General features: G+C 35.8%; 1 protein-coding gene across 2 annotated transcripts in view; it reads left to right on the top strand.

The window, feature by feature from the left end:
* Positions 1-14,790, top strand: part of LOC106869329 (spatacsin) — a 110,830-nt gene that overhangs the window by 57,478 nt on the left and 38,562 nt on the right. For both annotated transcript variants that reach the window (XM_052974099.1, XM_014915038.1), the window contains exons 26-33: positions 138-336; positions 3,030-3,244; positions 4,754-4,891; positions 6,786-6,971; positions 9,364-9,519; positions 9,711-9,827; positions 10,597-10,753; positions 13,004-13,152. In XM_052974099.1, the coding sequence (XP_052830059.1) occupies positions 138-336; positions 3,030-3,244; positions 4,754-4,891; positions 6,786-6,971; positions 9,364-9,519; positions 9,711-9,827; positions 10,597-10,753; positions 13,004-13,152 (1,317 nt within the window). The remainder of the gene's footprint in view (positions 1-137; positions 337-3,029; positions 3,245-4,753; positions 4,892-6,785; positions 6,972-9,363; positions 9,520-9,710; positions 9,828-10,596; positions 10,754-13,003; positions 13,153-14,790) is intronic.

Genomic DNA, 14,790 nt, shown 5'->3' with positions numbered 1-14,790 from the left:
CAGATAATATAAACTTCTATAGGTATTGCCAATCTTTTAATAACAATGCAAATTTACACTTTTATTTATCTTTCATTTGTTTTCCATCATCAAAGTGCTGACATCTTTACTATATGTAAATACTTTTTTTTTTGTAGCCATCTAAAGATAAGATGTCCTCTATTAATCACATGGCGCAAGTATTTCCAATGGTTGGTGACATTTCATGGCAAGAGGAAACTTGTCAGTGCCTTATTAGAGAGCTGTTGACAGGTTTGCCAAATATCTCTGATGTTGTGAAACTCTTGAAATACTTAACTCAGTATAATATCATTTCAGTATTCACATATCAACCAGGTAAATAATTTACACTCTCTCATACCTGTTTTGATTACCCGATTAAACACTTCTGTGATCTCTTGGTAGTCAGCTGAATGACGAGGTCAAACCCACAGCCCTATTGTTTCAGATATTCCAGGCCTATGTATAACTGATGAATATAGTGCACAATCTGACATGCAATGATGAATTGAAGTGCAGTGTGACAGTATGGATATGTACTTTCCCTTTATAGTCCATTTCTGTATGCCTGGAGATTCTAGTGATAGCCACAGCAGAGACAGGCAAGGTGGACTTGGTTAGAACATGACAGCTGTTGTTCCTCTACATTTATTGTTGATGGTTTGCATTCAAAGATAGTGTTTGGTGCTGATGAAGTTATTCATGCTGCATCTGTTTCTGTGTATATTATTTTTCTGTTTAACTCTGCTGAGTGGATGAGATAGTGTTTTTAGTGTACTGTTGTAATCATGTTCTGTGGTGTTGTTCATGTGTCAGGGTGTTTAGTGAAGATTGTGAGGACTGGAGTCTGCTGTAGTAGCAAACTGCTCCTCACTTGTCTAGGATGTAATCTTTCATGTTTTGTATTTTTGTTTCAGTGTACAGCTTTTGATAAGAGACAGTCTTCTGTTTTTTTATTCTATTATAGTATTCTTTTAATGGAGAGAAAAGAGGCCCAACAAAAGCAGGCATAACCTTTGATGGTTGAAATACATTGTTTGCACACTTATATTTTTACGTTTTGCACAATATGGTTACCTGTAAATGTTCTTAGTATGCCTGTACATTTTATGTCATCTTTTCTGTAGAAGTATTGTGTGTGTGTGTGTGTGTGTGTGTGGTGATGAATTTGAGTATAATGATTGGTTGTACTTGATGGTCTCTGATGATGCCACTAAAGAGGAAAACAGTGGATTTGGTAAGTGCTATTTTAAGTCTCTCATTTTGGGAGCCAAGTTTCTAAATAACTGATGTAGGATTGATGTAATGGTGAAAGTTTGTCTCAAAAGTAGAAGATATGAGTGTAGTGTTGTTCGCATTTAAGGGCACTGTTTTAAGGTAGTGTCTCAAGGTGGTGGAGGTTAGGGTTGAAAGGCATAGGTGAGAAAACAGATCTTTGTGGCTATCTATACAGGAAATTGCAAATCTGAAAGTGTTGTTTTTGTACACTATATAGATTTGGCAAATTGACTTGTAAGCTGCTGACCAGTATATTTGGTACTGCTGTTTAGCCCTAAGTCAACCTCAGTCAAGCCATATTGATGGTGCTAGTTACTTTGTTGAGTGTTTTATTGCTTCATCTGTAGTTTTTGTTTGAGGCCAATGTTTCTCAGTTTTCTCTTTTTTTTTGTATAGTTTTACTTTCTTCAGTTGTTTGATTGTAAATTTTATTTCTATTCTGTGTTGGTGCATTAATTTTCAGGTTATCCCCAGTTTTCGTCAAGGTGTATTTTTCATATTGCCTTGTGGGAGACCTTTTTTCAAATGCATCTGTCACCCTAACTCCTGATCCACTTCACTTTGATCCCTTCCTTCTCTGGACTCACATATAAGAAACTGCCCTATGTAACACACTCTAGATTCACCCAGCTGTAACATGTACTCTCACTCATGTGGGTAACCTGCTCTTGATTTTATCTCACTATCCACCCTTAACTATTGCTAATCATTCTTCTATTAACTCCATCCCCTAATATCCCTCTGCCTTTCCCATCATACTTTTGCTCCTTCCACCCTCTTATGCATTCTGTCCCATCTGATGTCTTACTCCCCTCTCTCTCTTCTGTACTCCTCCTGTACATGCCCTAAGCTATTGAGTACTCTCTACATTTCACTCTTATCCAACTACTGTCAAACTGTCCAGCCCATGCTAGTATGGAAAACTGAGATTAATAGATGATGATGATATGTAGGCAAAGGTGTGACTGTGTGGTACAAAGTTTGCTTCCCAACCTGGTTTCTGTCCCAGTGTGTGAGACCTTAGACAAGTGTATTCTGCTATATCCTTGGGCTGACCAAAGCCTTGTGGGTGGATTTTGTAGATGGAAACTGGAAGAAGCCTATTGTGTGTATATATATATATATATATATATGCTAATATCAAACAGTGAAAAATGAGTGTGCAACACTGCAATGGTATATAAATACAAATAAAGTGTGTCTGTTTGTCTGTCTGTGTCCTCCACCAGTTCTCGACAACTGGTGCTGGTGTGTCCCCATGACTTAGCAGTTCAGCAAATAGACAGAAAGAATTATGAGGCTTAAGAAAAGAAATAAGTATTGGAGTCAATTTGTTTGACTAATATTCTTTAAGGTGGTGCCCCAGCGTGGCCACAGTCTAATGACTGAAACAAGTAAAACATAAAAGATAAATATATATTTGAAGTTAGAAAATATGTCTGTGTGTCAGTATTCCATTGTTTGACCAAATTTAACCTATCATCATTCTGTTTTCTTTTATAGATAAGATTCAAGAATTCTTGATGCTACATATTCATCCATTTATAAGATAGTGTAAAATGTGAAGCAATTTAGTTACTTATTTTAGCTGGTTGACTGATTTTACAGAGGCTCTTTCATTGGCAGATTTGTAATTTCTGCTTATAACTAATCTGACAGCTAACATAGATTCATATCTAATTAAAAGATTTGCTGATGTTAAATTTCTGTTTGATAGTTTCTATTTTAATAGTATGTCTCTATTTTAACAGGTTTGAATTACTCTCAACTTTTGCAAGTGGCTGAAATCCTTCAGAAGAACCAACTCACTATCCCATTCTCCTCTTTCCTGGTGAAAGATCGACAACATTTAGCCACCCAGGTGGAGCCCCTAGTGGCAGAAATTGTTAACAAGAAGCTCTATGATGATGCTCGTATGTTGTGTGAGTTTGCTGATATCAATCATGAAGAAATAACATTTACTGAGGTAATTAATAACATTTCTCCTAAAATATTTGACAACAATTAACTCTAGCTTACTTAAAGTCATTGTGGCTTGTATACAATTTTAATCTGTGGACTCATTTCATATTCCAAGTTATTTATCATGGAAACACCATCTTGCTGAATATATGTAAGTATATTTCTATCTGAAGATGTACTTAAACTATGTTCTTACCGTGTCTTCACAATCAGTACACTCATTTTTCATATTTGATGGAACAAAACAGTGAATAATACTATGGAAGGTTTCCTTGGTTTCAGAGGTAACATATTTGGATCAGGGTTAGTACGAAATAGGTTTAGTTTGAATTGTAGTATTACATTTGGAGAGAAAATCTGTGTAGGAAGGATGTGTTTTAACATAGGCTAATATAAAGTAATATAAATAGTGAGACAAATAGATGTATTAAAGGTTGGAAGTGTGTCATAAAGTGTTTCAGATGATGAGAGTCCTATTTTATTACTGTTATTTAATATTCATTTGTGGATGTCCATACTTAAAACCAGTACTGAATGGTACAACCTAAAGTAGTCTTGGAGACCATATTAATAAGATATACAACAACATGTTGTTCTAAACTGTAACTAAACAATTGAGTTGAATAAAGTTTAGAAGCAGCCACCAAGTTTTTCTTAATCATCACAAATCCATTTTGATAACTGGTGAAAAACAAAGAAGGCAAAATAGTAGGACACATGATCTATTCTCTTTACACTCAATATTTTTGGAAGAATAAAAATCAGAAGAAAATCACATTTCTCAGTATACAACCAACAATTTGTACAGCTATTTTACCATGCTCATATTGTTTTATAATAGGAAGAATGAATGACAAAGATGGTTTGGTACTAAAAGTAGATAGACATGCACACATACATGCACATTCAGCCAAGAACAGGGAAATAAAGAAAGGCAGAAATATTAAAATTAAATTAAATTAAAATATGAAGTTATCTCCCTTTACTTTCATAGCAAGAGCTTATTTGTTAATTATATTGTTAATGTTATAAAGAGAAATGTAGCTTTTAGTTTTTCATTTGGAAAATACGAGTATCTCTTTAATTTCTGCTGTGGTTCATGTCCAACTTGTAAGTATCAGTTAATTACATAGAATATAAACAAGAATTTTTCTGTGCTAAATTGTTTCTTACCAAATTGGCAGAGTCAGTAATGCCAAATCACCAGCACTAAAATACCCTTAACCTTTGTTGGAATAGATCTTATCTATCATAGCATTCAGCCACCTGTTTAAAAATAAGTGCAATGAATATCAAGACAGCATTGTTACTTGCTGAAATTATTATTTAAATGTAAGTTTGAACATATAAGACATTGATGCTTTTTAACTTAAAAAGAGGTTATTTTAACTAAATATATCAAACCTAATTTTGGATTCTTTTCCTTTTGTATATTTTTTTTTAATTCATAGCAGTATTGAAAAGCAAACATACTATTGATGATGAACTTGATAAATTTTATTTCAATTCTTAGATTAATAATGAAAAGTCAAAGCTACAGAAAAGTCATTGCTGGTTGTCTGAATTTATCCGTGTAAATTTCTGGAAAGATTGTCTTGCAAAATTTAATAGATACGGTGTATCTCCTATGAGAATTGTGCAGTTTTTCCAGGTAATTTCTTGTCTTACTTAATTTTGTCCAAAATGTGCATCTAATTTTCTTAACTATGTGTGAATTGATTCATTCTCTAACTTTACACCTTGTTTCATTGGTTACTTAGTATTGTATTTTTGGTTAATAGTTTTATGTTTACTAGTTCTTTGTCTAACGTCACTAAAAGCTCAACTTTTAACCTTTTGACAAAAAGTATCATTATTTAGAAAAATTAGATATATGTGGGATGTGTGTCTGTGTTCAGAAATGGCAAAAGAAGAATGTTGAGAGAATAGAGAAAGTGAGAATGTGAAAGTCATCTAGCAGAAGGGAGTGAGAGAGGAAGATAACAGAATATATGCTATGACAGTGAGAGAGAGAGAGAAGATACTGTGAGAAAAAAAGAAACTGCTACCACAAAGAGAAAGTGAGATGGAAACAAATTGGAAAGAAGAAAGACAAATCTGCTGAGCAGATGACATGTTGTATTATTTGACTAACATGCTAAGACAACATTATCTGGTCATACAAGAGAAGAAAATAAAAGTTTTGCTTTTGTTTCTTGACTGAATGTTACATTTTAAATTTCATTTTGTTACTGGCTTCCATACTGTTATATTATATTGCTTTACATTGTTATCAGCTTTATATTAAACAAGTAAAATATTGTGAAAGAAAATTGTTAGCTTTTTGTTGTCAAGTCAATACTAACTGACTTTATAAAATTAGCATGATAAAAGTGTAGCTTCCTCTGAATTAATTGGATAACTTAAAAAATGAAAAATGGTCAAATCTAAAACTTGTGACCAGTTAATTGTGGGTTGCCAGTTGTATTTCTTCTTTATTGCATCAAGAAGTTCCAGGACTAGTTACATTTAATGAAAAATAACTTATTCACCAATGTTTTAACACCATCTCCTTCAAAATACTCACCTTGCACAGCAATACACTGGTCTCATCATTCTTGCCACTTTTGGAATCCAACCTGGAAGTCATTTACTGTAAGCAAGTTGATGACCTTCTGCAATTTGCTCTTGATCTCAACAATGGTTTTCAAATGGCAACCATTAGGCTGCATTTTCATTTTGGGAAAATATGGAAGTCTGCAGGTGCTAAATTTGGCAAATAGGGTAGGTGTGGAAGCAATACCATGTTGTTTTTTGGCAAGAAACTCAATGCTGAGGAGAGCTTGGTGACAAGGTGCCCTGTCTTTGTAAAGAATCCAATTCTTCACACTCCACAGATCCAGTTCCTTTTGTTGAATGTCCTGCCACAAACACTTCAAAACGTCACAATAGAACTCTGAATTGATGGCCCTGGGGGGAACAAATTCTCAATGCACAATGCCAGGGGTGACACCCATGGAAGGTCTTCCAGAGATGTTCTTCCACTTTTGAAGCACCCGTACCACTTGAAACATTGTGTACAACCCATTGCCTCATCACTGAAGCATGCTCAATGTCTCTGTGGCAGACATTCCAAGTTTCACTCAAAATTTCATGCTGACTCTTTGTTCCTGTCCATGAAAAAATTGCAGGCTACAGCAGACACACGTGATCACAAAAAACAAAAAAATTTCACAACTTACAAAGTAAACGCAGTGATGTCACTTGGCACACTGCCTCGTGAAGGTCACTGCTATCTCTCACTGCACATGCAACAGTATGCTGCCATCTGCTGGTGCACTACAGAACTAGTCCAGGAACTTTTCGATACCGCCTCATATTAAGCAGTTTTGCCATTGCCACAGTGGTAAAACTTGGTGTGTAAAATCTCAGTTTTAATATTCTCACTATCTTCTAACTGGTTTATATGGTTAACCATATAATAATTGGTTTATATGACTAAAGTAGCTTATATGTTTATCTTCTTTGTCCAAATTGCAAATATTTTCTTTCTGATGTTTTGTTAGGATGAGATTAACAAATGTAACCAGAATAACACAAACATGAATGAACAGGCCATTATGTATGAACTCTGTGTACAAAGTTTGATAGATGCACCTGACCCTTCAGGAAATCTCTATGCTAATTATATAAATGATCTCAGTCATAAGATGTGGTATTGCAGAATTATGGCCAAAGTACCAAAAGTTGAGGTGAGTTATTATAATCATATCAGAATAATTTGTGAAGAGATTATTTTATTTTCGTAACTTTATATCATATCTCACAGCTACCCCTTTAACCCCACTCTCTGCCCATTAGTTGCATTCATATTGCTGAAATTCAAACACACTCTTTGACCCCCACCCCATCTGTTCCATTCATATTGCATGACTATGCATCACTGGGTTTTATTGCTTACATATAACAAATTAACTACCCCTATCCTACCTATTTACCTAACTTACCTGTATTTCCACTAACATTGCTCTGTACTAATGCTAGTAGGGTATATGGTGCCCACCATCAATGGAGGTGACAGTGATTAACTAGTTAGCCTCTATATGTCTTCACTTATACCTGCACTAACATTGCTTATACTAATGTTAGTTTGACACCCGCATCCAGAGGAGGTGGCAAGGACAGCATAATTGATGGTGGAATGATGCAAGGACAACTGCTATGACATGTCTGCTGGCCAATGCCCATTACATCCAGCTGTAGAAACTTTGCCAGTGCAGCCATCTGGTTTGCCAGTCCTCAGTCAAACCGTCCAACCCATGCCAGCATGGAAAGCAAGCGTTACACAACGACGATGATGATGATATATATGTATGTATTACAGTATAGCTGTATAAAGATATATATAGAGAGACATTTAGAATTACAATCATATTAAAAGACTTTGTAGAATGGCTTTGTAAAAGATATTTGAAAATAAATTTGCCCTTACGAGAATGTAGATAAAATAAAGTTTTAGGAAAAGAGCGAATAAAGGAAAGTCAGTTGAGATTAGATTCTTCAGAAAATATATGTAACTAATCCAAGAAAATAGGTAATCCTGTTTAGATAAACTGTCGGTAGTAGTATTCTTACGGCCATTTCAAGGGCACAGTAATCCATAGATTTTAAGAGTGTTTTCCCTCCATAAATTAGATACTGCTTCCTTCATCAGAGAGAGTATATTTTTCAGGATTCATATTTTGTACAATGTTGTAATGGGTAGATGAAATTTAGTTATACATGGAGGTGCACTTATTAACTGGAAGAGGAAATGTTATTGCAGGAATTATGGGAGGTACAATTGTATATACATAGCTAGCATTGTAGAAAATTTATATTTTATGTTAGTAAAAGAATTCAAATGGGTTTTTAATAAAAGAATTCAAATCATCACAGCCCTTTCAAATAACTAACACATAATATTTCTAATAGTATATTCTTTCCCCACTCTGAAGAGATTAAGCTCAGAGATATGATTTTAATACATTTTTAATTTCACTGACCTTAATTGAAACAATTGTCAGAGATAATGATTGATAATAAACTCTTATTAACTTCAATATCTCCGTTTTCTTATTCTTCATATAGGTGAGTTAAGTGAGAGGTTATAACAACCATCTAAGGGATACTTGTATCCAATGAGTGTATTACCTACATGTGACCATGAACATTAGTATTAATGCTCATAAATGATAGGTAGGCCCATGCCAGCAGCAGCCTTCCCTCTGTATATAGGAATACACCACTAAATATTGTAACTATCCCAATTCGTCTATTTCTAAATTCTAGTTGGCCAAAAGTTTCCCAGAGGGACAGCAAGTAACATGAGTTGATACATCATTGTTTCCTCGCTTTCTCCTTTTTCTTTACTTTTCCACTCTGGTGAAGTTCCATCATTCAAACTGGTATAATTAATTACTTACAATGATAACTAATATTATTACTGAGATGGTTAAGCCTGGGAATCGCACTAATGGAAACAGCTGTAAGATTAGATAATGTCTTTTTGTAATTAATTAATAAATGATAATTGATGTAAATCAATTATTATTCATCAATTTTATCTCTATTTTCTGTTTTCCTCGGCTTGCGAAGACCTATTGGGGTAAGCAAAATTGTGACAGCACCTGTGCCCAGCATCGCCTTCCTGGCACTTGTGCTGGTGGCATGTGTAAAAACATTCGAGTGAGATCGTTGCCAGTGCCCCTGGACTGGCTCTTGTGTGGGTGCCACATAAAATACACCATTTTGAGCATGGCCATTGCCAGTGCCGCCTGACTAGCCCTCGTGCTGGTGGCACATAAAAGCACCCACTACACTCTCGGAGTGGTTGGCATTAGGAAGGGCATCCAGCTGTAGAAACACTGCCAAATCAGATTGGAGCCTGGTGTAGCCATCTGGTTCACCAGTCCTCAGTCAAATCGTCCAACCCATGCTAGCATGAAAAGCGGACGTTAAACGATGATGATGATATACATACAGGCATGCTCACACATATACATATATTTACATATAGGCACGCACACAGACACACACATCTATATATCTATATATGCTGTCTCTTGCATTGTTGATTTGCTCTTTTCTGTTATGTGCTTTCAGCGAATCCCTTCATTGGTGGCACCTATTGATGAGATATTTTCAGGAGTTGAGGAAACATATCCAGTTCAATCAAAAACATCTGCATTGAAGACCGAGCTTCTGCAGCATGGGAAAATGCCTAATATATCTCAAAAACAAAGTGAATTCTCTGATAGTGTAGGTGGACATTACAATTAATATTAATAACTGTTTTTTTTATCTGAATGACTCTTGTAAATATGTATATTGCTTTATGAATTAGAACTGTCATGTCTGTTTTACGTTCATCTATTTATTCTTTTCAAGTAACAAAAATATTAAATATTGATCTTAAAATCTCAGACTTGTTTGTTGTTTATTCTTTGCAGGAACAAAGAGCTGTAAGTCTATTGATTGGTGAACTTCTCAGTGAAGCACATCTGTCTGACTGCTGTAGAGTTGCTGCTGAGTTTTCATTCTATAGTCAAGACCTTGCTATCATTTTGGTAAATGACTCTAACAATTTGTTTGACTTGATTATTAGCTACAAGGTTTAGTATTTCAAATTGTCAAAAATATTAGAGATGAATGTGACATATTTCATAATAAAGACGACATTTAAAGAATGTTTTGGTTGATTGAAAATCCTCACATTGATTTCGCGACCTTATGCTGAAAGTGTAAAAGAGTGTGTTATGCAGAAACAAAAATGCAAAATATCAAGTCAATGAGAAGGAGAAACTTTTAACCTCATGACTCAGGGTTTATATATAAGTTTTTGCATGCATAAGAATACCAAATTCTTATGAAAAATTATAAAATAAAACAAATTGTAGTTACTATATTGATTGTTATAAGATGACTGAGCCAATCTTTCACCTACTATTTTTCTGCTTGAAAGATGGGCATCATCCCTTGCTTGGAAGCATATGTGGGTTGGTGAATAAATGGGCAGTCAGTTGTTGCAGACCAGCCTCAATGAATTATGTCTGACCCATGCAAACATGGAAAATGATGAAAATGATGGTGAAAGAGGCAGCAGTGTTTGATTTACTGTTTTACAGAATTTGAAGTAATAACACACACCCTTTTGAATCTTGTCGAAATGGTTCCTTCTTTCACGAAGAAGTATCCATAACCATCATCTGTAAAAAGTTCAGTAATTGTGAACATTAAAATTACAATTTAGAGAAACAGACAAAAATTCTAAGCAAAAAGTGCAATAACTTTGAAAGATACTAACTCTGTTTTTTTGTTTTTTTCCCCCTTCTTTAGACTTGCATCCGACTCAGCATTGGTTCCATCAGTGTTGATGAAATAGCACCTGAAATAAAGCAACTTCTGCTAGAGTCTGCAGATATCAACAAAAATCCCGCCACCAAGTTTTCTCGACAGTTCAACAATGGCACATCCTTCTTTCGGCTTTCTAATGGTTGGTGAATTCACTTTAATACATTTCTAATGCACATCTACACATATGGGATACACGTCTTCATTCTTCACCAGGGAGGGTCTTTATATTTAAGAGCAACCTTGCATCCTGCTGCTTGGTGAGGATGAAATCAATCTAGCTAGCAGAGTCACCTGATAGATAGGTTATCAGGTAGCTGTCTGGCTTCCTGAAGCAGATTAATAGCTTACATCCATCACAGAACTCCAGTAGCCTAGTTCCCTCTTCGTTTCAGGAACCATGGTGAGAGAAGAGAGGAACAAGCATGCCCACACACACAAGAACAAGCATGTGCACATACACACACAAGACAAGTACGCACGCACACACACACACACACACAGGAACAGCATACATGTACAGCCCATTAACTTTCTCTTTCCACTTCAATACGTCCATGGAAATTACTGAGTAGTTTGTTGACAGATTTTGAGTGAAAACGAAAGATAGCCAATTAAGTAGGTGGACAGCTAAACTAGTTGCATTTGTCCCGGGAGAGAGAGAGGGAGGAGATTACAGGTATGATAGAGTACACCACCAGTGAGGGAGGGGGTTTCTGGTGAGAGGAGAGAGATATCCGGTGATGGAGGTGGGAGAAGAGATAGGTAGATGGATAGATATCCGGTATTGGTGGTGGGGGTGGGAATGTGCAGGTGCACCACAAACAAACAAGGGTTAATTTAGGGAGTTGGTACAAAAATATGTAACCGAAATGAGAACAGGGAGAAGGGAGGAGAGATTTCATTTAGAAAATTACATGAAGAATTAAGGTGAAAGAAAGGCTGAGAGAGAGAGAGAGAGAGAGACTAAGGAAGTTATAGATTGAAGGGTCAATTGAAATAATTAGCTTACAAAAGTAGGTATTAGGAAATAATTAAGTATTAGTGGTGATGGCAGATGAATGCATGAAAAGATCGAAAAATGAGAGAATATCTTATCTTAGCAATGAATAACAGGGCGTCCAAGAAACGTCTGCATTGGAAAGAATTGCATGCAAAATGGGCAGGAAAACAGGTGAGTAAGGAGTTTTATAGATGATATATATATATCATCCAGATTTCTGAGTACCTTAATTAAAAAAAATTTTTTTATATATAATTTCTGTACATCACCTCCAAACCTTCAAATATATATATATATATATATATATATATATATATGGATCATGGGTAAGGCCAGAACAATGCAAAGTAAATGCAAGGCAAGTCACAAGAAAAAAATATATGAGTTAATGTACACTTATCTTGTATTCAAGGTATGTCTACATTAATGCATATACAGATAGCAATTGCATTTGCATCCAATTACTTTTGACTGGTTATCAATCTATGCAGCTTTATTCAAGGCCCATCCTTTAGTGTGGTTTGAAGCAAACTAAGTCTATGTAGGCTTGGCTAGTATTATTTTGTGAAGTTACTATAGTTTATGAGTAAAAAGAATATGAGAGATTTGGAAACAAAACACATATATGAAGAGACATCAATGGAATTCTATGAAAGTTTTATTTCTATAAAAACCCATTATATATAGAGAGAATGAAATTTAAGAATAATTCAAAAGATGTCTATATAAATACAAATATATTTGAAGAATAAAAAATTTATTTCCTTATATCTTTGTCTATTGGTCCAGTATTTTTGACTGGATATTGTGTGTGTGTGTGCTCCAGTAAGTGTATGTATATTGTCCAGCTGTGTTACTTGTTTGAAGATAGGATATGGGCCATATTACAATTTAATGACATTTCATCTTTTATTGCAATAACTCAAACAAATAAGAAGTTTGATGCCTGATCAACTCCACTTTATCCATGCATGCAAAACATACAGTTCTGCACATGTACAAAGGCTTTTGAGAACCATACAAACCTTATACAATGATACCATCAGCAAGGTGTTAATGAGTAGAGTAATCTTTCAACTAATGTGGGTGTTTTGTCCCTCCCCCCCACACACACACACACAATAGGTGAAAATCTGCAAAGTGGAAACAGTACTGTGCTGTATTTTTTTTTTTATTATTATTTTTATAATTTGCATATATTTATTTTATTAGAAATGCAAAACAGCATCATGGAGGAAATGATGTAAGCTTAAACAATAAACTGTAATAGGTGAACCAGGATATAGCAAGAGATTACTGTACAGCATATTGTTTTTATTTTTATATCTAGGCTATTATCCTACAAGTTTGATAAATAATGAATAAATTTCCTTATTCTGTGTACTACAGCAAGTCTTGGTAGCCTGACAGGTGTTGGTAATTTGACTCTGTCTCCTGCTCAAGACCAACTCATTTCTGTAATGGAGCAACTGTTTAGTTTGTGTGTCCAAGGCAAGGAATGCTGTCGGAGAGTTTTGATTGCGAAGAAAATAGCTCTGGTAAGTATCTAATGCTGGTTTCTTGTGGCTTAAAGATGTTCATCGAAACATTTGCAGGCATTATTTTCTCCCTATCTCTTCTGCTCTGTCATAACTTGTTTTTGTTCCTGTGAATACTGAGTAGACGGACTTATAATACAACTCATTGTGTGTCTTAAACTTTCTTCTTCTTTTTCTTATCTGTAAATTCCAATCTTCTCAGTCCTAACCCAACTACTACTATACCCTTCCTCCTACTAACTACTCGTTGTATTTGTAATCCTATTGAAGCACAATCAGTGGTGAAAATGCTTTTATTACCATGTAGCAGATCTATAATTTGGATCTACAAAAATATTGTTGCGATTTAATTTCACTGAATGTTTTTCAGTTGTTAGTCACTGGATGAAGAGCGGCATTATGAGCTCCATTTTGCAAAGCCTCTGAGATTAGAAAGTAAGGCAAACTTGACACTTTTAGACAAGATCATCATCATCATCGTCGTCGTTTAACGTCTGCTTTCCATGCTAGCATGGGTTGGACAATTTGACTGAGGACTGGTGAAACCAGAAGGCTGCACCAGGCTCCAATCTGATTTGACAGAGTTTCTACAGCTGGATGCCCTTCCTAACGCCAACCACTCAGAGAGTGTAGTGGGTGCTTTTACGTGCCACCGGCACAAAGGCCAGTCAGGCAGTACTGGCAACAGCCATGCTCAAAATGGTGTATTTTATGTGCCACCTGCACAGGAGCCAGTTCGGCGGCACTGGCAATGATCTCGCTCAAATGTCTTTACACATGCCATCTGGCACAGGTGCCAGGAAGGCGATGCTGGGCACAGGTGCCATTGACGGTTTCACTTTCGCTTGCCCCAATAAGTCTTCGCAAGCCCAAGATACCTAGTGTAATTGCTTGCAATAGTGGCCTCTGCTAAAAGCCCACAAGTATTTAGCAGCTGTGTTATACTGAGTAAATTATTTAGTCTACCACTGAACATGTAAGCCATTTGATGGGCTTCTGCACAGTTTCCATCTACCTAATTTCATAATGCTTAGCTTTACCTGAGGCTATGAAAGAAAACTTGCTGAAGGTGTTCTATGAAGAAAGTAAACCAGGATCCACATGATTGTAAAGCAAACTTGTTACCCTTCAGCCATGCCTATTTTTCATTGATGTACATACAATATATTGAGAATATGATTATTTGAAGCTAACGGCATAAGTTTAAAGCTACTGAAAAATTTTAAACCTGAAATAATAGTGTCACTCTTGAAAGTCAATGTGGAGAAAAAGCAAAATTGTGGTCAGAAACAGAGTGCATCATTCCACTCTGTAAGTTAGGGCTATCTGGGTTACTGTGTAGGTAAGAAATAGATCCTTTTGGTCATGAATGATCATGGGTTTGCACTGAGAAAGTTACCCTCTGAGAAACAAGTTTGGGTAAGGTTGCTTATGGAAGATCAGCAGCCTCCCATCTCCATGCCACTGATGTTATCCACGGGAAAGGCAAAGGGGCTGATACAGCTTGGCGCAAGTGATGTTGCAACTCATTTCTATTGGTGAGTGAACTGCAGCTACATGAAATAAAATGTCTTGCTCAAGTGCAGGAATTGAAGTCAGTACCTCAAGCTTGTGAGCCTGATGCTCTAACCCAGTGGT

This window comes from Octopus bimaculoides, chromosome 17, assembly GCF_001194135.2.
Source record: "Octopus bimaculoides isolate UCB-OBI-ISO-001 chromosome 17, ASM119413v2, whole genome shotgun sequence".
Taxonomy (NCBI): Eukaryota; Metazoa; Mollusca; class Cephalopoda; order Octopoda; family Octopodidae; genus Octopus; species Octopus bimaculoides.
The sequence above is the reverse complement of the archived record's forward strand: the minus strand, read 5'-3'. Positions and strand labels throughout refer to the sequence as shown.